The sequence below is a fragment of the Clinocottus analis genome, unplaced genomic scaffold (genome assembly GCF_023055335.1).
Source record: "Clinocottus analis isolate CAN_PGR_092001 unplaced genomic scaffold, fCliAna1.0.p SCAF_13, whole genome shotgun sequence".
NCBI lineage: Eukaryota > Metazoa > Chordata > Actinopteri > Perciformes > Cottidae > Clinocottus > Clinocottus analis.
The window spans coordinates 17,909,637-17,931,522 of NW_027175854.1; the positions used below are offsets into that span (position 1 = coordinate 17,909,637).

General features: G+C 47.0%; 1 protein-coding gene across 1 annotated transcript; it reads right to left on the reverse strand.

Moving 5' to 3' along the window:
• Positions 1-105: 105 nt before the first annotated feature.
• LOC137784317 (tumor necrosis factor receptor superfamily member 10B-like) lies at positions 106-19,486 on the reverse strand. The gene is made up of 10 exons (XM_068574886.1): positions 19,229-19,486; positions 10,988-11,156; positions 9,860-9,991; positions 5,445-5,556; positions 3,831-3,967; positions 3,640-3,741; positions 3,502-3,548; positions 3,086-3,400; positions 2,959-2,995; positions 106-2,573 (listed from the first exon to the last, which is right to left on the reverse strand). The coding sequence occupies exons 1-10, from the start codon at positions 19,259-19,261 to the stop codon at positions 2,272-2,274; spliced, it is 1,386 nt and encodes a 461-aa protein (XP_068430987.1). The 5' UTR covers positions 19,262-19,486; the 3' UTR covers positions 106-2,271.
• Between the last annotated feature and the right edge of the window lie 2,400 nt (positions 19,487-21,886).

Below are 21,886 nucleotides of genomic sequence, written 5' to 3' on the forward strand. Positions count from 1 at the left end.
ATATATTTAACCAGAAGATGCGTCATGTCGTAGATATCTATCTATCTATATAGATCTATATATATCTATATCTATCAACATGAAAACATCAGTTCAAAGACGCTCATCTGTACAAAACATTTATTTGAAATTGACATAAAAACAGACTTATTTGCATAATTTATATCTGAAATCCATGACAAGCAAACAATAACTAAAGGGAGAAATGGCTTAACGGCAATGCTTTTTTTTTTTTTTTTTTACATGAGAGGAAGTTATTTGAACAGTTTAGGACTTGGCAATAAAATAATGTAAAAAGTACAAACACAGAAATTATTTTTAAAAAAAAGACAAACACGAGACACAGAGTGAACAAAACATGCTGCTGCTGAGAGGAACCGTCAAAAGAAACAGAAGAAAACTGTTTAAAAGAGTTAAAAGAGAGAGAGATGTTTAGGATCCCTAGAAATTGCTGCCGGCTGTATGTTCATGGTCCGTCAACAGATGGCAGTGCCAGCACTGGAGCGTCGCTCTGCAGCAATAATATAAAACTCTGTAACTCTTCTTCCTTTATACACGCTGCAGGAAAACACGGGCAAAACAAATCTAGTTTAAAATGTCACAAACGGCGACAACAGCGACTCTGGATGCTGCTGCTCTGGAGAACGTCACAGCGGACTACAGTCATGTGGGTTTGCTGATACAGATACATATACATATATATATATATGAATATATATACACACACACAGACACATTGAGGCTTCAGTGCTCTCTGGACCTTCGTATGTACACGTGACAGACTGAGGGAGATGCTTTTAAGCTTCTTTTTTTTAAATACAGAAGGAAAAAATAAAGAAATGAAAGTTTCCTTCGTCTTGTTGGAGTCAAAGAGTCAAACGATATCGGCCGCCGTGCGCAGAGGAACCCGATCGTTCAGTCGCACAACAAACGGTCCGACTCAGCAGGTCAGTTGTCGTTTCTTCTTCTTCTTCTTCTTCTTTCCTCTCTCTCTTTCTAAAGATTGGTCGTCACCGGCGCTCCAATGTTGAAATGACGCACTCGGCGTTGAGCGGTCGCTCACGCGACATCGACACGGCGAGCGGCGACGAGTCTAGCGGCACCTTTGAAAAGTCGGAAGTCATTTTTGCCCCGAAGCTGAACGTCACGACTCACACACACACACACACACACACACACACACACAGAGGAATACAGTGTGTGTTTTGTTTCCCAGAAAACGGGTTGTTTGTTTTGGAAACGGTATAAATAGTCAAAGTGAATTATTATTCATTCATAATAAATATGTCAATAAATAAAAATGACCTTTTTGAAGACGTCGCGGAAACGTTCGACGATTTAAAAGCTCGCGAAATTCCTTCTGCGACTTCGGACGGCTAAAGACTGGAAGCGCTCCTTCAACGTGACTTTGATTGTTCAAAATCTAGATTTCTGTCTTTCGCCACGGCGCTCTATGAACGTGACGTCATCGCGAGAACGCGACGTCATCGGCGTCGCCGGGTCGAGGCGATCAAACGGCAGTGAGGAGGCGACGCTCAGCGACTTGGCAAAAGCTGCAAGTTGACCGTTGGTCGGGGAAATGTTCACGAACTGGATTCAGAGAAGCCGAAATCTCTAAAAAAACAAACACATGTTGCATGATTTTAGTTTGAAAGCCTCCATGTGCCAGAGGTCAGTGCATGGAAGGGGCACAGTATTAGTGAGGGAGCTAATGCCGCTCCTACAAACCAGTGTATATCCTTGTCTCCAGGTAGTGTACTGTGAGGACCAGATGCGTGACACACACTCACACACACACACACACACACACGCCCAGAGAAAGTCTTCAGTATTTGGACGCGTTGCCCCGTTAGAGCATAAAACATGGCGTCATATCTGCCTGTGGAAGCGGACAACTTCACGTTAATCTGCTTTCTTTTTTTGTTTTAAAACACATTTTCATTGTTTGGCGGAGGCGTCGTTGAATTTGACCACAAGACCCTTTTCTTCATTATTTCGGCATCACGCCTCCGCGTCCGGCGAGTAGTCGACGTCTTCGGAGCCCCTGATAATAAAACCGGCTCGACCTTCCCCTTTTTTGCGGTTTTTCTTTTTAAAACTACTGGCTTTTTTTTGGGGTTTAAGTCAGCTGGTCGGCCGCAGAGAGGTAAGCCTGTTCGTGAGAACACAACGTCCACGTCCGTGTGCGTCCGTGTGCTTTTTATGTTTCTTGAATCAAGTACTTTCGCGTTCACTTCATTTCGCGGCCCCTCCCCCCTCCGGCGCCGGCGTTCAGGGCGCGTCCGCCTGCTTGTAGTAGCCTCTCCGCAGGGCGGCGGAGGCGATGCTCTCGGCTGAGCGCCGCTGGTCCATGCTCAGCAGCGCCTCCAGCAGGTCGTTGATGTCGGCCTTCAGTCCCTGCCGCTGCATCCAGTTCTTCAGCAGTTCGTACACTTTGTCCCCGGGGGCGCCGTTCTCCGCGATGCGAATGTGGTTGTCGCTGACGCCGATCATTCGGAAGAACTTGTTGTGGATCCGCACGTCCAGGTACTCCTCGAACAAGTCGAAGCTCTTCTTCAGGGATTTCTCCGACCCTTTAAAAGAGATAGAAAGACAAAGAGAGGGAGGGTGAGAGATGGATGGAAAGAAAATGGAGATTGGCGAGGCAGAAAACACTGAAGCTCTACAGAAGCGTTTATCTTTTGCACACGTGAACTTTTTTTTTTTTTTTTTAAATCAACGATCAAATAAATCTGTTAAGCCGTGTCGTCTTTAATGAAGCGTGAGAAAAAAAACACCAAAAAAGGGCGCTGTGATCCAACGCCCGAAAGGCTGTGGCGGTGCCTGACTGTCATGAGATCATTAATCTATCAAGCAGATAATGTGAGATCTTGAGGAGAATTATGTTTATTTGACGGCGTGCAGCCGCCGGCTCGGCTCAAGTGGCATTCAAAAAAAGGGGGAAATGTGAAGTGTTACCTTGGAGAGGCACCAGGCGATGCTGCAGAGGGTCGTCCTGCAACGCAGACACACAGACGTGAGCGACGGGGGAAACAGAAATGAAACGTGGATGTTTTAAACGTGCTTCTGAAGCGGTTTCCCTCACCATGTCCGCGGCCGGCAGCCGGGCGGCGGCGGGGCTCTGCCGCGGGGTGTTGGGCGGGTTGTCGGACGAGGAGGAGGAGGAGGAGGAGGAGGAGGAGGAGGCGGCGGTGGGCAGCGCCGACAGGCTGGTCTGAGAGGAGCTGGTGGTGTTGGGCAAACTGTCCCCGAGCCCCCGGTCCTCGTCCTCCAGAGGAGGCGAGGCCTTGGTCATGCCGGTCTCCTGCAGCAGGGGGCGGCACTCCGGGCGGGACTCCTCGCCCTCCAGACCCGCGTTCTGGTTGTTCTGCCTCTCCTCCGCCGTGGCGCCGCTCTCGTCCTGCACAAAAAGAAGAGGACGGTGACGCGTTACACCGAACGCTCTGGATCTTAATTGATATTGAGAGGCGTTGGCGAGTGGAATGAAACGCAGTGACTCACGATAGGAATCTTCACAATCTCACTGGAGTCACAGCGGCTGGTTGAACCTGTCCAACGGCAGACACACAAAGGCGTGAGGAACACATACTTTACATATTAATAAGCATAAAAAAACAGATGCACTCGATGCCAACTCACATGGCGTTTCGCAGGAGCGCCGCTTGAAGACGAACCACCACAGCGCCAGAGCGGCGGCGATGACGATGAAGATGACGATCAGGGAAATGCAGACGGGTGAAACTGGAGAACATGAATCGGTAAAGACGGATTAATTAAGCGAGAAATCACCCGCGACGTGAGGCAGAAGGCTTTTATTGTGAAAGGTTTACCGATGTCCGCTGCAGGGGGCGTCGGGGTCGGCGTGGGGAGCGGCGAGGTGCTCTCCGTCGGGGACAGATCCCGTTTGCGGCACTCTGTGTTTGAAAAGGAGGTGCACTTCTTCACCTCTTCCTCGCCCGACTTACACCTGGAACAAAAGTGTGTTCACATTTATAGTAAAGCATACAAAAAAACAATAACTTCAAGGAACTTTACGCAGACACTCGAGACCCTTTTGAGGACCTCGTTGTGTTTCAGTTGAGGGTCAAAGGGCATTTTACTCTGAAAAGGGCTCCGGTCTGGAGGAAGCACTTTCTCAAAATACAACTTTTGCAGAGATGATCTCGGCCGATCGGTCAAGCGAACGCTGTGCCGCTGCTTCACCTCGTCCACGACGGCTCCGTCCACAAACAAGGAAGTACTTCTGTATTGATTTACAGCAGTGGTTCTTAAACTTTTTCTGTCACCACTTTGGAGGAAGCAAAATGTTCCACCGCCCCAACAACACTGGAACAAAATGGTTCAACTTTTTGAGACTCCTCCATCCGTGTTTCTACTTTAATTAATAGATTAAAGAAAATGGAAATGCATTTCAGGTAAACCAGATTGCTCCATCTGACAAAAACTTGTGCAATCACTTTGTTAAAACAATGCAAATAAAGTTATATATAAATAACTCATATTTGGTAAAATGGTTTCATGTTGAAGTGTCCTTGAGCAAGGCACTGAAGCCCCAGAGCTTCACAGCAGCACAAAGCTCCTTCATTACTAAGGATGGTAAAACGGAGAAAATTATTCCCCCACTGTGGGATTAATTTATATGGAAGCCTATTTCCACCACACAAAAAAAAATAGGACAAAAAAAATTAATAAAAAAAATTTGGACCAAAAAAAATAATTTGGACCAAAAACAAAGAATAATTACAACCCCAAAAAATAAATTAGGACCAAAAAAATAAATTATTAATCAACTTTTTTTCCGTTGCCTTTTTTCAAGTCAATGAAAAGAAAAAGAAGTCGATTAAAAATAAATTTTTTTGACCCTAATTTATTTTTTTTGGGTGTAATTATTCTTTGTTTTTAGTCAAAATTATTTTTTGGGGTCAAAATTTTTTTTGGGGTGTGTGGCTGAAATGGGCTTCCATAAATAAAGGATTCTTCAAAAAATAAAAAAAAAGGAAAATCTGCATCATCTCCCGCGCCCCACCTGTAATACCTCCGCGCCCCACTAGAGGGTCGCGCCCCACAGTTTGAGAACTCGGGGTTTGCCGACAGCTTCCTGAGCTTCATCCTCTCGGCGTGTCCAGATGAAACCGGCTGAACACTGAACGAACGCGGCGCGTTTCACCGCTGAGTCTTCTTCTTTTTACTTCTTTGAAAAGTCGTCTCGGGACTAAAATTACCAGGAACTTATGGCGGAGGGGACTCAAGAGTCCCTTTATTTCCTGCCGGGCTGCGACTGAATGTGAATTAGACGAGGATGAATCCAATGAGCGAGCGGTTAAAGGCTGAAACACGAATGTTTGAGAATGAACCCGCTGCGTCCTGACATCACATTCACGTCGGCCGACATGGAGACGCGGGACTGAAAAGCTATTTCGGGAAAAGAAGCAGACGACACTCACTTGGCACAGCGCTTGCAGACCTCGCAGGCCTGATCCGGGACGCAGAAGGTACCGAGCCGGCACTGGCAGCTGGTGTCCGTGGTCGTGGTGCAGGACGCCGTCCGAATCTCGTCTGCGGAGAGAAGAAGAAGAAGAAGAAGAGACGGACGCCGCGATGAGTCATCGAGAATGACGCTTTGAATCCAGCCGAATGAAACAGATGCAATCTACACACAGAGCTACACAAACACCTTTAGCAGCGCTAACGCTACACAACAACGCTACACATCAAACACACGGACACACATGTGTGACTTTGATGTTTCAGCCAATGAAACACAAGCAGGCGTGTTGAAGACTCTTTCACTCGGTGATCTAACTTTGTGTTGTATAAGCGAACTCATAATTAACTTGTGACCGCCAGATAGATAAATTTATACTTTATTCATCCCCAAGGGGAAAATTGTTGTCGTAGTAGCACCCAACACTTTACAGACTAAATAAACTAAAATATAATATAAGAACAGGGATGAAAGATATATACAAAATAAAAAATATAATATATATGTACAATACAATACAAATAGCTTTGAAGTGTGTATTAAGAAAATTCAAAATATGTAAAATATATACACATCTGTTAAAGGAGAGAGAACAACAAGGACTTCTTAGGTAATTTCTTTGGCCTTCACCAATTATGTAGTATTTTTTTTTATTAAAAAAGGAGAAGAGAGAGAGAGAGAGAAAAAGATAATTGTGTTTCCAAGTACGACTCCCTCTTTGAGAGAATTTGGCTCATTTCAACAGGATAATGAGGACGGAGAATCTGGCACGGCTGGTTTATTAGATTGAGACATGAATAGACTTTAACCCTTCGGCCTTTGAGATAAGATCACAGTGAACAACAAACCGGCGGTCCACCTCCACGGGACGACCTTTCACACAAACAGGATGTGCACGCTCGCCAATTAGGGATGAAGGAACGGCGTCGGCTCGGCTGCAAAATGTCAGCGCACTTATAAAGTCGTCTTCCGCTACAGTAATGTCCCTAAAATCAGACAATTCAGCTCATTTATCGGAGCGAATCACACTGGAAAAGAGGGATATTAAAAGAGTGATCCGGCGTTATCAGACCTGCTTTTAGTCAACTTTTCCACAGGTGACAATTACGACAAAGTCCACAATTAGTCATCGCTTTGTCGCCTTCGTGAGGAAAGCGAGGTGCGTCAGCGGCGCTCGTTTACGAGCCGAGAAAAGGCGTGACAGTCTCTCTCCGTGCTCGAAGTAAAGACTCGAAGTAAAGACTCTGTCTTCTCTCAGCCCACCTTCATTGTGATGTTCATAATGAGAGATGTGTTGCCGGGTAGAACGGGCCCGCGGACAGCACAGCTGTGACTTAAGCTACGCTATGCAGGACTATATATGGAACGACGGCTCGCAGCCACTGCTTGGCCTGGAGGGACAGAAACACGTACAGAAGCAGTCGGATGGTTCGGACGTGTGCGTTTATTTCTAAATATATGCATGACACAGGATCAATTTAATGTATTGTAGATGTTTAGGCCTGGATCTGGATGTCACGAAGCGTCTCGCGGGATGAACATTAATACAGTTATTAGGTTCTGAAGGATCAGAGAGAGAGAAACTGGTGGCAAAAGCTATATTTCTTTGACTCTTGTCGGGTCGGTTGCCAGATCTGTCACCTTTAAGAGAATCGAAGCACGATCACTTCCCTCTCTCTCGGTGACCCGGAGACACTGAAGCTCCTCTGGGGTCGATCCAGAGACTCGGCATGACCTGAACACGCTGCAGCTGTGAGGCCTCAGGTCCTCTGACACGAGTCTTTAGTCGTCCAGAGTGCCGGACAAAAACCTTTGTGAGTCAGCGTCCAGCTTTTACGCCACGAGCTGCCGCACCGGAGAGCAGCAGAAGGAGTTTTATCAACTTTAAACCTCCATACTCGGACAGTTTTAGTCATTATTTTTGTTGTTTTGTTATAAATTTACTTATTTGTGTGTATTTAAGATGGATTTTTATTCACCTTGTTGTGTTACTAATATTCCTGTTATTACAGCTTTTCAATCTAATCGATTCAAATTTGTCACCATTTCTTATTTTCTCAAATAGCTTTTCTGTTGTTTTCACTTTCCCATTAGACATGTGTCTCCTGTGAGCTACTCTGAAGTGCAATAACCTGCACAGAAGCCGTTAAAAAAAGAAGAAAAGGTTATTGATGGGAGAGGCATTGCTACCGACATCTCGTAGTGTGTATTGGTGCATATCTCTCTTCAGTTCTCTGGCTTTGTGAGCTCGGTCGCTCTGCACTCGCTGCATGTCACACAGAGTTTATCCTCCGCCGAGCTGCTGGGACAATGGAGTCGATTGTTTTAATTTAAAATGTTATACAACAATCAACACGTAATGGCAACCTTCCAATGCGAAAAACAATTTCCTTCGGAGGTTTGTTTTGTTCCATTTCTTTTTTCTTCTTTCCGAAAGGCCGAGCGAAGACACTCGGGAACGTTCTGGTTTAAACGCTCGGCCCTGCAGCGCACTCTCGTATCTCCGTGATTGTCACACACACACACACACACAGACACACACACACTGAAAACAGCAACTGTAAAATAGGTCAAGCAAAAACATGTTCCGAAAACTCGGATGTTGGGAAGTTTGTGCGGTTTCTCGCATTAATCCTTCCGATTTAAAAAAAGAGAAAAAAGGCCGGATTGTAAAACGTTCCACAAAAGAGTCAAACAGTTGAACGAAGGCGACTCTGCTCGGCTGCGACCGCGTTCACTTCGTCTCATTTGTTTGCTGGTTGTTGTGCGTTCAGCGTTGGAAACGCTGGAGTCATTTCACGCGCCGTTTACGACGCAGGACGTTCTCGTTTCCTTCACGCTGCGATAAAGAAGCAACTTTTTTAAAATTTTTATCACAATGGAAACTGATTGCATCTGTTGTAGCGCCGCTCACAGCGTCACGGCGCCTGCGGACGCTTTAATGTCTTGATTATGCTTTTTTTTAAATGGGCAGGAGTCAATTTTGAGGTTACAAAGTCAAAGTGTCAGCTTGGCGATGATTTCATTTGATTTAATTCCTTTACAAATCCTGTTTGTAGTTCTTAAAAATGGCAGCGGGCGCTAAAGGAAGCTAGTTCCCATTGTAACACGCCACAGGGATTGCACAATAACATGTGAATGAATCACCGCTGAACTTGCTGTGTGATCTAGTTCATGACGTCAATCTAATCTGAATCGTTTTGAAGCTCTGAATGAAAACAAACGCACAACATTCAAGCCGTGGAGACAACATGCAAAGCGAGGGCTTAAACCAGAAGAATGCAAAGTCGCGACCAGCACCATGAACGATTCATTCAATCAACCGCAACCGTGAAAATATAAGATATTTCCCAGGATAAGGCTCTTAAAAACAGCAGCGCGGTTCACTTTAAGTGGACTACCCCGTAGCAAGCGACACTTTGTATATTACACAACCGTTAAATAAGTTAAAACTGGAGCAAAGACACACGACGCTGCCCCGAAAAACTGCAATGAATGAGCACAAAACACGTCCCGTGTAACAGTAGTCTCTTTTCTGTGGCTGCAGCCTTTCATGGGACACAAAGACGCCCAGTGAGCGACACAATGGGACGCGGCCACACCCAGTTCAGCCAGGTAGGAAGAGACACACAGCGGCTCTCCAGAGACGGCCGGCGCGCTCACATTCGGCCCGTGAAACAAAACAACACGGACACGCCCTGCTGCTCGCTGGAACATCACAAGATCACATTTTGCAGGAGTTGCATCTGAAAGGCTCAGACAAAAAGGTATTAACTTTCCCCCCCGGACAATACACCTGTGACACGCCGGGTTTCACAAGACTCCACTTTGGGAGATAAAAGGGGGAGTTACTTTATTTCTTTTCTTTCTTAGCTTAGCTTTAAAAAAAACTCATTTTCAGTGTTTTTACAAACATTGGACAGAAGCTGTTTCCTGTTTGGAGCTGTGCTTCCTGTAGTTGTTTACAGACATGTTTACAGCGCAGGGCCTCGTTACAATAGAGAGTCACCCTTTTGACTTTCACATACAAGGATGCACAACATGTTGATTCATTGACGAGTCAGTAGCTTTGCCATTAAGTCATTTATTTTTATACGTAAATGCTTCCAAATGTAGTTAAAGTTTCAGGTTTTCTTTCGGAAATTCAGCATCTTTGTGTTCTGGGCAGTGAACAAAGTCTTTGAAGATGAAAACTACGATTATTTCTGCATTAATAATGTAAAAAGCATCATGTTCATGGTCCAAACGCGCTCAAAGGATTGTAAAGATGTTGACCCACATCTTAGTAGATGCATTTTAAATTAAAACGCTGAAAGCAACAAAACACAAACGTGCAAAGACAAAAGGTGACGTGTTCCCGCCGGCTGTGGTTACCTGAGCGGCAGTGTGTGCACGGCAGGCAGCGGTACATCCCGTTGGAGTGCTCCGTGTACGTCCGTCCGTGCTCGCAGGGCAGGCAGGTGCCGGCCTCCTGGTCTCGCTCGCATCCCTTCTGCACGAAGGTCCCTGCGAACAAACACAAAGACGACTCGCGCGATGAATATTCACGAAGCGCCGGCTTCTTTAAGGCGGTGGAACGGTGCACAATGTCGGTTTGATTTCAGAGAAAGATGCAGATGTGTGTGACTTTGGCGTTGGCACATGATTCCCTGTTTTCCTGGAAGTTATGGTCCACATTTCATGGCGACTGGAGGACGGACGCCCTGGAGCCCACCCCCTCCGCTCCGTTGTCGTGCTAAAGGGTTTGTATGCTGGCGTGCAGGGAATGAAACCACTTGACTCTCATGTGTTTTCAGTGCAGAAGGGGAAACATAGACATCTTCAGTTGAACTCTGCAAACAGAGGACTGGCATCGCGGTGGGTTCAGGGGTAAAAAACAGTTCGTAAAGTCCGTCTGGTTCTACATAGAAGCTCATATTGACACAAAACAACGCAATAAAAGTAACCTTAAGGTAGCAATCATTCGGCATTTTTGCGCCCACATCATTCGAGGTCGGGGCGTGTGTTTTAGGAACGAAACCCTAGTTTATCAAGTGAACGGGAACCAGAAACCAAAAGCAGGTTCCAGCTTCGGAAAATGAAATAATTCAATCAGCAACTTGCAGCGACTGACTTCGTCTTGGCTAAATGTGTTCTGAGCTGACAGGAAAAAGGTTAACGGTCTCAATTTCTTGACGTAATATAGAAATATGGCGTCTTTTCCTTTTTCCTACTCTGCGTTTCCCTGGGATCTGCTGACTGCGGGCCTTCAGCCATTCCTTCCAGGCAATGCAGAGAAAACGTCAATTCATTCAGGACGCCGCTCAGACGACGGGGAGTTCGACGTTTTCCCCACAAAATTGCCGCATTTTAAAATGTGCTCTCGCTCGCGCGCTGGGTTACCGATGCGGGGGAGTTTCAGGTTGAGGAGCGGCACGTCCAGGCCCGCGTTCCTCATGTGTTCAGCTGGTAACTGGAGCTGTAATCGCTTGTGTGTGTGTGTGTACGTGGGTTTCCTCTTACCGGCGTTGCAGTTGTGGCAGCAGAGCCCCTGGTGGAGGTACTGCTCGTTCTCCACACACGTCCGGTGCCGTCGCAGGGTGAGGTTTTTGCGTTCGTCGCCGGACCACTGAGCCGCCGGAGGCTCGGCCGCGTGGCACAGCAGCCCGACGAGCAGCGCCGCCACAAACACCTGGGAGGGAGGGGAGAAAAGAGTGTGCACAAAAAGCTCTGCGTTAGTTGTGCGTCCGCGCGGCGTCCACGCTCGCCCACTCGGACTCATTACGTGAAGGACAGTAAAGAGGAGAGTCCATCTTCACAGGGAACCCAGTGTGAGCAATCTAACTGCATAATTTGAACCATCTGATCTGAACATCTGCCGTGGGAAAGCAATTATTATGGGAGCCATCCAGCTGGACACAACTCGTGTGTGTGTGTGTGTGTGTGCGTGGGACACTAACTACATGCGGCGCAACAGGCGACCAAACTTAATTACTCCGTGATCTGGTGTTCTCGTCGGAGGGGCCTGTGGCCGTATCGAGTGTGACTGCAGAGAGCCGCTCATGTGCAGGATAATGACAGGTTTGTGTAGGTGGGGCTCTCAGAAGAATACAGCCGGTCGCTTTAGCGCGGCCTCCGGGCGCTGCCGTTTTATTCACACGCTCTTCCCCATGTCAACGTGAGAAGGCACCCATTCACCGGCAAACAACACACTTTTTAGTGCCTCGACTTCAAATGACCCACATTCTCAAACCCCCGGCTCTTTGAATGCCGCGACATGTGACACCCCGCCGCCCAGCGCCCCCCGAACGCAACGCGACACCCTCCTGGGTAAATGAGAGGCCTAGATTTTTGGGAAGGTTTTCTTTTTTTTTGTCTCTCTCTCCGCCTCCATCTCCACCTCCAGCAGAGAAAGGAACAGGTTCGAGGTGGAGGAGGTGGAGGAGGAGGTAGGGGGTCCGAAATTGAAGATAGCGAGTTAAGGATGGGACGCTCCGCAGGGATTTGGGTTTCTATAAAAAAAGGCCGTGTGGGAGAATGAGGGGAATAAAGGCTGATGAACAGAGGTGGAGAAGGAAGGAGCTGCGAGTGAGTCCTGGACGATATAGACCGGGCTCTCTGGAGGGCGGCCATGCCTTGTTGTTCAAAAGAACTTTCCCCTCTCTCTCTTTCTCTCTCTGCCTTTCCCCTTCTTCCTCTCCCTCTGCTCACGTCAGACTTTCCAAAGACGCTGAGAGGCAGACGCTGAGAGGCAGACGGCCGTCACAATCGCACCATTTAGATCTATCCAAACATTCTCTGTGAGGGGGGGGGGAGACAGAAGAGAGACGGAAAAGGGGGAGGGAGATAAAAATGAGACGCTTGCTTGACACAGGGTGAGTCTTCAGACTTGAATACACTGTGTGTGTGTGTGTGTGTGTGTGACTGCAGGGTGGGGGATGCAGAGACACGGACTTGTGAAACGACGAGTAAGCAGAAGGCCGTGTGAAGGAGGCGAGAGAGCAAAAGATTTGTGCACGAGCACGAAAGATGGCGGAGAAAGAACCAGCGGCCCTGAAGGCAACGCTCCACATCTACCAAGCTCATGTCCACTGTGACATCGCACTGACGGAGCAGAAACGTGGAGGTGACATCACTTCCAGTCTCTGCAACGCTGGCGGCGGCGGCGCAGCTGCTCTCTTAAGCTAACCTGCTACGCTGCAGCAGCTGATAGCTTCACGACGCTGAACCTCGCTGTGTGGTATGTGTTGAACACGCAGCCGCGCATGCAGTCGAGGGTAAAAGCAGCGGCTGCTGGACTGCCGGCGTGCGCCAACGCGCTGTTTTTACACCAACACTTTGGGGGCAGCCACAATGTGGCTCAGCTTTTACCTCCACAACCGAGCCAGAAGGGAGACCGGAGCGACCATAACCTCAGTGCCGAAAGCCCTTCAAACCCACAATCCCTGGAAAACCTCCAACCCCCCCACCCCTCTCCTCCTCCCTGTCCACTTCACAGCCCTCTTTACCCTCTCGGCTGCAGACGACCGGGTTAAAACAGAGTCCCATTGTGGCGTTTCCGGCCCCGCGTTGCATGTCGGTCAGCGCGCCGCTTGTGTGGACGCAAGTTAAACTAATGAGAAGCTCCAATAAAAATAATGACGAGAGCTTCTGTTTACCCGACAACAGTAGCTTCCCTCCACTTCCTCTGAACACCCTGGGTTCTTCCAAACCGCCTTGGCACAAACGCAGCACATGCCGAGTCCACTGAGAACGCGTTTGTGACTAAATGACAGGACATCCTTTCAGCTGACTCGTGTTATCAATGGGCCTTTTAGAGGGGCTGATAACTCCATGTCCCTGAGGGAATTGCAGCGAGCTCCATTATTTAAAGAAACGGGTCAGGAACAGAAAAGCGAAGGAGCTCCTGCACGCACAACACACACATGCACCAAAAGGGAGGTTCCTCCTTTCATATCGGATGATTTAAGGATTTAATAAGGAGCAACGCGATGCACCTCATTACACTCCTGTGAGCGGATGAAGACTCACGCTTTTCTCATCAGGCAATTATTTCCTTGAATCAATTTGACGTTCGTGACGGTTGTGATATCGTGCCGTCAGACATCACGACGGAGATTATTAAAGAGTTCATTTCTTGGTACGAGTGTCGAGGATGTGAAACTGGAACTACACACAGAATTGTAACACGTTGTGCACATATGACTTCCCTCAGATTACTCATGCGGTCCACAGCAAACCAATTCAAAAGTTGTCCCTTTGTAGTTTGTGCGCTGCGTGAAATCAGCTTCTTGAGTGGAGCGCAAACTGCACGCCGATTTCTTGATCTGACAACAACTTAATCAGTTCGTCGGATTAAAGCCGGTCTGGATGGTCATCGACCGAGTGGACGGACGCCGATTGTGAACCGATGACACTTCAGGACGCCGGCGCATGACGGCCCGCAGGACGGAAACAAACATGGTTTTTTCCACAGCTGTTAATTTGCAAACACGCCTTAAATGACCCAAAGCATGCGGCGCTCGGCTCAGTTTACAGAGACATGTTTCCTCTGACCCGACCGCGGCTCAGTGTTGGTGAGACGCCCACAACCACAGGAAGGAGAAAACATCCACCAGACGAGGTCACACACTATCGGCTTCACAGCCGCCGCTGATGTCGCAGCGTAAACACCGAAGCCATGGAGTCTCAGTTTGATCATCCGGTCAATTCAAAAAATAAAAAAAATCTGATTCATATCAAAGCGAAGCTGCAAACGTGGCGGTTTTTGGATCTTTTTCATTCACAAGTTGTGCTTGAAAAATGAGTGAAAACAGTGTTCTGCAGTTTGATGATCAAATCATGAAATGAGCTTCAGATGTTTTGTGCTGCCAGAAACTGAACTTCACTGATTTGATCTGGTCTAATTGAGTTTGTAGTATTTTATACTGTCACGTAGTATTCGGATGGCTTTTGAACACGAGGTCAACGGCACAAATATCACACACACACAACACGACCCAAACACACTCTTCCAGCACATCATTAGTGAATCACTGATGTCCAATATTAGTTTGGCTTTTTTTATATTACTCAAATCTAATTCTCCTGCGCTCATGTTGAGTTCAACTCCCTGCAGGCCGACCTCGGCATGGACGGTGTGAGGAGGCCTGGCGTGCCGCGGAGGGGTGACCACGTACGACTGTCCTGGAGTGATGGATTACACCGACATCCTGTCTCGAGGCGATGAAGACGAGCGCGACGCGGCGCGGGGACGAGCGACAGCAGCTCTCGCTCTCCGCCGGCGCTGCAAACAAATCCAAAGCTCGGAGACATTCGTCATCATCAAAATGAAGAGGGTGGCGCCCCGTGTGTCAACTTTGAAGCAGATAAGACAAGAAGGCTGCACACACACACACACACACACTACACGGGTTTATGTGTGGGAGCGTGTGAAAAGCGGCGGCCCCCTCCTCTCAGGGAGCACAGGATGCTCGAGACAATACGGAGGCTTCATGCCGGGTTCAGCTCCAAAATGTCCCGCCTCAGAGCCGATGCCCCGGCACCCGATTGGACCGCGCGAACACATCCGCTCGGCTGGATATTTATAACTCATGGAGGGGGGGGGGGCTGCAGCTCCACGACACAAATTCTTGCGTTTCCTCTATCGGAGGTGCACGCTTGGCTTGATTAGACGTGTCGCCAGCGGGTTAGGTGACGTTCACCTTTTGACTCTGAGGAGAAGAAGAAGAAAAAAGGCAGAAGAACAATCCGCGGTGACGACGGTCTCGATGACTTTCCCGGCACCAGTTGGTGAAACGACTGACGCTGACGGCGACCACATGAAAATATCGTGTTGTGTTGATGACTGAAAGAGAGGGGGGTGGGCGGGGGTTCAAACGGTCGTAAGCAGGTTGTGCAGGTGCAGCGTGACGCTTTTGAGGTCGCGTGTGACGCCACTGTGGGTTCTTCTGAAGCGCTGCATGCGCATGTGCACGTGGTAAAGTTCACCCGTCAGCATGCACAGCGCAGACGCACGTCAGATGCTCGTGTGCGACGAGCGGCGACGACACCGGGAGGCCGAGAGCAGATGACTAATGGAGTCAAGCATGTGCAGGAATCCATCACCTTGCAGGAGACGATCACATCAGCTCCATTAGAGCAGCTCTTTGTGTCAAAAGCAAAGAGGGAGAGAGAGAGTCCGTGAAGCGCTGGCACTTCATAGCTGTCTTTATAAACACATCGCGGCAAAATATGTGGAATATGCGGCCGCTGTAGCGGCTCAGCGAGGACTTAAGTGACCGTCAATAGCTGGAATTTATGTTGGATTTATGTCTTTGTAAACAGGAGTCCATTCTAAATGCCAGACAAAGGTTGAGTTTGTTCTGAGGCTTTAAACTTTGGTGATAATCTGGCCATTCATCCAGGAAAGCGGGAAGTCAGAGGACGTAGCAGCTTTAAGCCACTCGGCTTTGCATGAGGTCATGTTCACAAACTCAAACCGACAGATTATTAGTCGCCGACTAGTTCGAGAATCGATAAAAACTGTTGTTTTTTTTGTCTTCTGTTAAAGTACGTTTAATTTGAGGGGTCCTGGACCTTTTGGTTGGCCAAAAACAAGCAATTTAAATAGTTCAACTTGCGTTTTTTTCTGACAATTAATTTCAATTGGTAATGGATTGATCGTTGGGTTTACAACTGGTCTGAAAATAGATTAAAAAATGCGCATCAAATTGCTTGTTTTGTTCAACTGACAGTCACAAGCTCAAAGATGTTCGGCTTAAAAGTAGAATATGTCACAAAAAGCAGTTTAAGGGTGAGGACACTCATCTGAAGCATGAATTCCTTATTAAGTAGTAGATATTTTATTTTTTTATCATTATCAGTTGACTTATTGTGACATGTGGCAGAGTGTTAACAGCGATTTGTCTGCTTCATGGTTTCCTCTTGAGCGAATACATTAAGGAAAGAGTCCTATAAGTCCAACTAAAAATAATTTACCTTATTGATTATCATAGGAGATAGATATATGTCATGTGTCTACTTAATGCCCAAAAGATAGTTTCTCACAGCCCAAAGTGACATCTGAAAATACTTTTTCCTTTCTCAAAACCGACCGAAAACTCAAAGACATTCAGTTTAACAAAATGAGGTAAAACAAGCGAACGGCAGCGAATCCTCTGGAGGGAGCAGCTGGTCCCGCAACATGTCTGAGCTTTTAGTTTGAGAAAAGTGACTTAAAATAACAAAATGAATGATGAAAACCATTAGAGACGAGTTGTCGAAGCATCGCCTTTCGAAACGTGAACACACACTTCACAAATCCATACAGAGAACGTGTAAAAACAACAAAAAAGGCTCAGAAAAGCTTCGCCCCCTTTGGCAAACAGTGTTTATTCCCAATATAATATCCTCAAGGAAGTAGTAAACTCATGTGATTTGACCCGTCAGATGACTTCTGTACACATGGGAGAGCTGTGAGTAGTAGACACTGTGTGTGTGTGTGTGTTTGTGTGTGTGTGATATAGATTCACTTGGTCTTAAAAAGACAAACACACATCAAAGCGAGTGAGTCAGTGTGACGCACACTGACTCCGCCTCTCCACTTGTGAGCGCTGACTTGTCTCCGCTGGTATGCGAGGCCGCACCTGAGCACAGGTGGCACTCCCCGGGTGAGTCAGCGGGTCTTTTAATTGGAGTCGCCTTAACGAGGCGGCGCAGAAACAACAGCTGGTTCCTTCGGAACGAATCCACTACGAATGACCCGACTGCCTCCCGTCTCCAAGAGATGGATACCTGGCTTTCAAACTGAAACGGGCAAAAAAAATAAACCTGGAGTCTGACAGCGAGCTGGTTGCAGCGCGTTGCATCATGCAGTGTCCATACCCCCCCCCCCCCCCCTCCTCCTCTTTCCTGCAACCGTTCACACGGGGCAGCAACAAGCGTTGCTTACAGTTCTGCTCTGGACCGGGCCGCTTTTTGTTGACCGCTGCTCGGTCCCCAAGTGACACGGCTTGGCCCGGCGCTCGTCCCAGATGTCCGTCCGTCCGTCCTGCCCCCAACGGAGGGAAAGAGGCGGGACGGCGGGGCATTTCCTGTGTGAACCGACCACCACCCAGACCCTCAGCGAGCCGTCGCAGATAAGGAATCTTGTGTACTTCTCAGAAGTAAATCGATGCCACTAATATCAGCGTATCTGTGTGTATGCTAGACAGGAAGTTTACTGGACGGCCAGGCACGTACACTCAAGGCAATTTTAAGGGGTGTGTGTGTGTGTGTGTGTTGCAGAGGGGGGTGGAGGGGATTAGAGAAGTGGGAATGGGAGTGGAGGGTGGAGGAGGGGTGAACTTTCCCCACAGTCCCTCAGCAACAAGGCTCGCTGGCGAGGCCTCCAGAATGCACTGCGGTTTACAGAAGAGATAAACATTGACTTTGCCACCCGGAGAAGTCAATCTGATGCCAGTAATGGAACACTGCGCGGCTTAAAAACTCGGATCAGACCGACATTAAGGCCCCGGGCACGTCGGCAGATGCTACGTTCACTTTCGACGGCTCAATCTGAGTTGTACGAAATAGCCGCCGAACCCCTCATCGACGGATATCTGCTCCGTTAATTCAGAAGCTCAGAGTCCCTTTTTTTAATTTCCCATCGCAAGCGTAAACCGAGTTCATGTAAAAAGCACTCCAAGGGGACCTTCACGGTGCCGTTTACGCGCATATCATTCATCCAAAAGGGAAGCTGGGATGGATGGGCTCCACTTTACAGCGAGCGTGTACAGTATTTATAGTGCCGGTGCCTTTTGGTGCCGCACAGATGGAAAAAACAACAGCGGGAGGAATGAAAAGACGTCTCTGTGAGGGTTCGGGGGGAGTGGAATAAACTTAACTGGAAAACCAGGAGGGAACTTTGTGGCTTTAATTGACGAAACTGGCAAAAAGGTGAATTCTCTCGGGTGAAACTGATTCACAGCTTCAGACATGTTACTTAACAACCCTCAGACCGAACCCCACAACACCCCCTCGACTCTCTCTCCACACACTTGATTGAAAAAGCTTGAGTTGGAGCTAAAGTGCACGGGGCCACAGCTTATTAATAGTGCCTATAAGTGCCAAATACATCCGCTGTGACAGACCAGGAGCCTCCATGCGCTGCCTGTCTGAACAATATGACCACATGATGTCCAACACAGATGGTGGCTGTAACAGTAAGGAAGGGGAGGGAGCACATGTACACATGAAGCCACTGAGCAGGAGCCAGTGAGGCTTCTTCTCCACGGAAATAATAAACACTTTAAATCAACACCACCGAACAAACACAATATTGCTTCTTGTTGTGTGTGTGTGTGGTGTGTGTGTCTGTGTGTGTGAGTGTGAGAGAGGGAGAGACAATGAACAAGCTTGTTTCATCCTCTCCCAAGTTCACAGGCCTGGCTGTGATTTCTGGTCCCATGTTAACAGCTTCCAAAAAAAAAAAAAAAAAAAAAAAAAGAGGCAATGTTTATCTGTCGCCTCGACTTCACGAGGAAGTCACTATTTTTTTTTATTTTTCATTTATTACACCTCCTCTATTAGGCGTCCAAGCGGCCATTTGTCCATTTAGTTGTGTTAATAACTTAATAACTGTGTGTTAATAATGTTAGCGCCTGGAGCGCGTGCGAGATAAGAGAGTTAAAGGCGCAGTGAAACGAGCGCGAGCGGGTTTTTTTTAATTATTAATAATACAAACAATACTATGAAATACGGCACGCGAGGAAGTATTCAGGGGTCACTGTCGTGTGTACTTACAGAAGGTTTCCCGACCACCGGATCCAAGTTCATCTTGGGAACTTCGAGAGGAAATCCCGGCGACTTGTCGTGACGAGCCGAGCCCGATTTTTAAAGTCTCGGGAAAAAAGTAGAAACCCAAAAAGAGTCGCGCGCGTCCGGCTGTGAAACGATCCGGTCGGTTTCTTTCATGAGTTTTCTCGGTACTGACACAACTTTTGATTTAAAAAAACGCGTTTGTTTCCGTCCGTCTGAGAGCTGAGACACACACACACACACACACACACACACGCAGGCTGAAGCGCCACTGAAGACTTTTCTTTTTTTTTTCCTCGTCTTGGAGCTGCGCGTGACGTCAGAGGGAACCCAGGAGCCAATCACAGGGCTCCATCCAGAATACTAATGAGGTGTAGAGGTGGAAGAAGAGCTAAACAACAACAACAATGGTGGAATGTAACGAAGTAGCCGACAATTACATCAGTACCTCAAGTAGCATGTTAAAGGTACTTGTACTTTAGTTAAGTATTTTAATTATATGTAACTTTATACTTCTTCGGCACATATCAGAGGTAAATATTGTACTTTTTACTCATTACAGACTTACTTTTATTAGCACTACTTTTCAAGTTACACTTCCTGTCCGGTTGATTCTTCTTCTTCTTCTTCTTCTTCTTCTTCTTCTTCTTCTTCTTCTTCTTCTTCTTCTTTCTGTCCTGCAATGTGAGTACTTTTACTTTTCATACAAATGCACTTTTTCAAAGTAAGTAAGGTTCTTAATGCAGAACTTTTACTTGTATTAATACTTTTACTCGAGTAAAAAGGATCAAAGTAATTCTGCTATGACTACCACACAGTGTATACATACTTATCAGTATTAAGTATCAGCACCAAAATATACTGAAAGTACTAAAGACATTTTCAGAATAATATATATTGGGTTATAATAATTGCATGAATGGATGCGCACATCATTTTAATGTTGTAGGTTTGTTTGACTTCTTGTCTTTACTTAACCAGTAATAGTACAACACCCTTTATGTGTTGATAGTATTTTGTATTATCAATCAAAAATCTGCAAAAAAGCTCAAGTTCTAAATGGAGAGCACAAAGCAGGCCAACAATAACAATGCTTGTGGAGTATGAAGAGCCAAAAAATGGAATAAAGTACTTCAAATCTGTTCATAATCACGGTGCTTGAGCTTTCTAAATGTGCTTTTTATCGCTGGCTTTCAAAGCAAAACAACATTATTATTGTTACTTTACAGTCTGAAGCTATTTCTGTGGCTAAAGACAAGCAGCACTGATTTCATTATGACTGGAAGCTTTGATGAGTAACTCGCCCCAACCACTGCAGCCATTAACCAGCCCATGCAATGCATAACTTACTAGTAATAACTAACTAATGTGCAACAAGCTGCAGCACCAGTGAGTGAATGATCTCATGACTTTCTGCACAAATATGCAGATACTTTACGGGAATAGTTTGCAGTCTAACCCAGTGAGAAAGAGGAACAGCTTGAAGAGCTTTGCAGACTAAACTCTTTAATGACAGCTTAACATTATTTCCACTGTTTGTACTTTTCTGTATGAAACAACAAGCTTCCTCCCAAATGTGGTTCCTGCTGACAACATCTTATCTACAGTGAGTCTGTCGGGGGAGGAGAGAGCGGAAGATAGTTTTGGGCGAGCCGACGCTGGACCGCTCCAGGATAATTAGCCCAAAAAACAAACAAACAAATAAACAAACAGAGCCAAACAACTTGTGTAGATAGAGCGATACTCGTCCTGCCTCTTAGTCAGACATGAAGTGGCGTGATGAAAGAGGGATTGCGCAACATGGGACACATTTAGAACACAGTTTGTCTGCTTATGTCTCACTTCTCATTCATCGGTATGCAAAAAAAAAACCTCCCTCACTGTTATGAAACATCGTGACGAGTCGTTGAATATGTTGTGGCCGAAGTGACAGTTGATCTGAGGTGAGTTATAACAAGAGATCCACGTCAGCGCGGGAGGAAGAAACCGGTGAGAAAGTGTGCGATCCGCTCACATCGGAGATGCCGGTTATTGTTGGGGATCTAAAAATAAGCGTTGACCTCTGTTGCCGACCTCTGTTGCCGAGCCGCCAAACAAACCCGAGGAGAAATACTGATGCGGCCGTTTCTCACACGGCCGTGTTGTTGTTGTTGTTGTTGTTTACTCGGGTGCAAACTGCAGAGTGCAACCAGTGCAATCACAGTTTAAGCTATGAGAGGAAACAAAGTTATTAGCTATAAAAAAACAACACACAAATTGTGAAGTAATGATGCTGTGGAAGACGGTGATCAATCAGACTTAAACGCTGCGGCAGTTCATCATTTCTGGAACAAACAAACACGACGTCGAGCTCCAGCAGCAGATGCGTCTCGTCCAAAGTTAAACACGAGTCCCAATTAGAACTATCGAGGAAATCTGTATCTTCCACTTTGGAGCACATCCTGTGCTGCTCCTCCCGGGGGTCAGCGGCTACGTGCTCAAAAACAGGAAGCGTGTGATTGAGTTGTTTGCAGGCTTATCCTGAGCAAAGCAGTATTTATGGCCGCCGGGTTGATTAGTTCAGATCGCACACCCGGAGCAAAAACACACTCTGAAATTCATGCGATGTGAGGGAGAGCGTCTGACTTTGCCTCACGAAGGAAG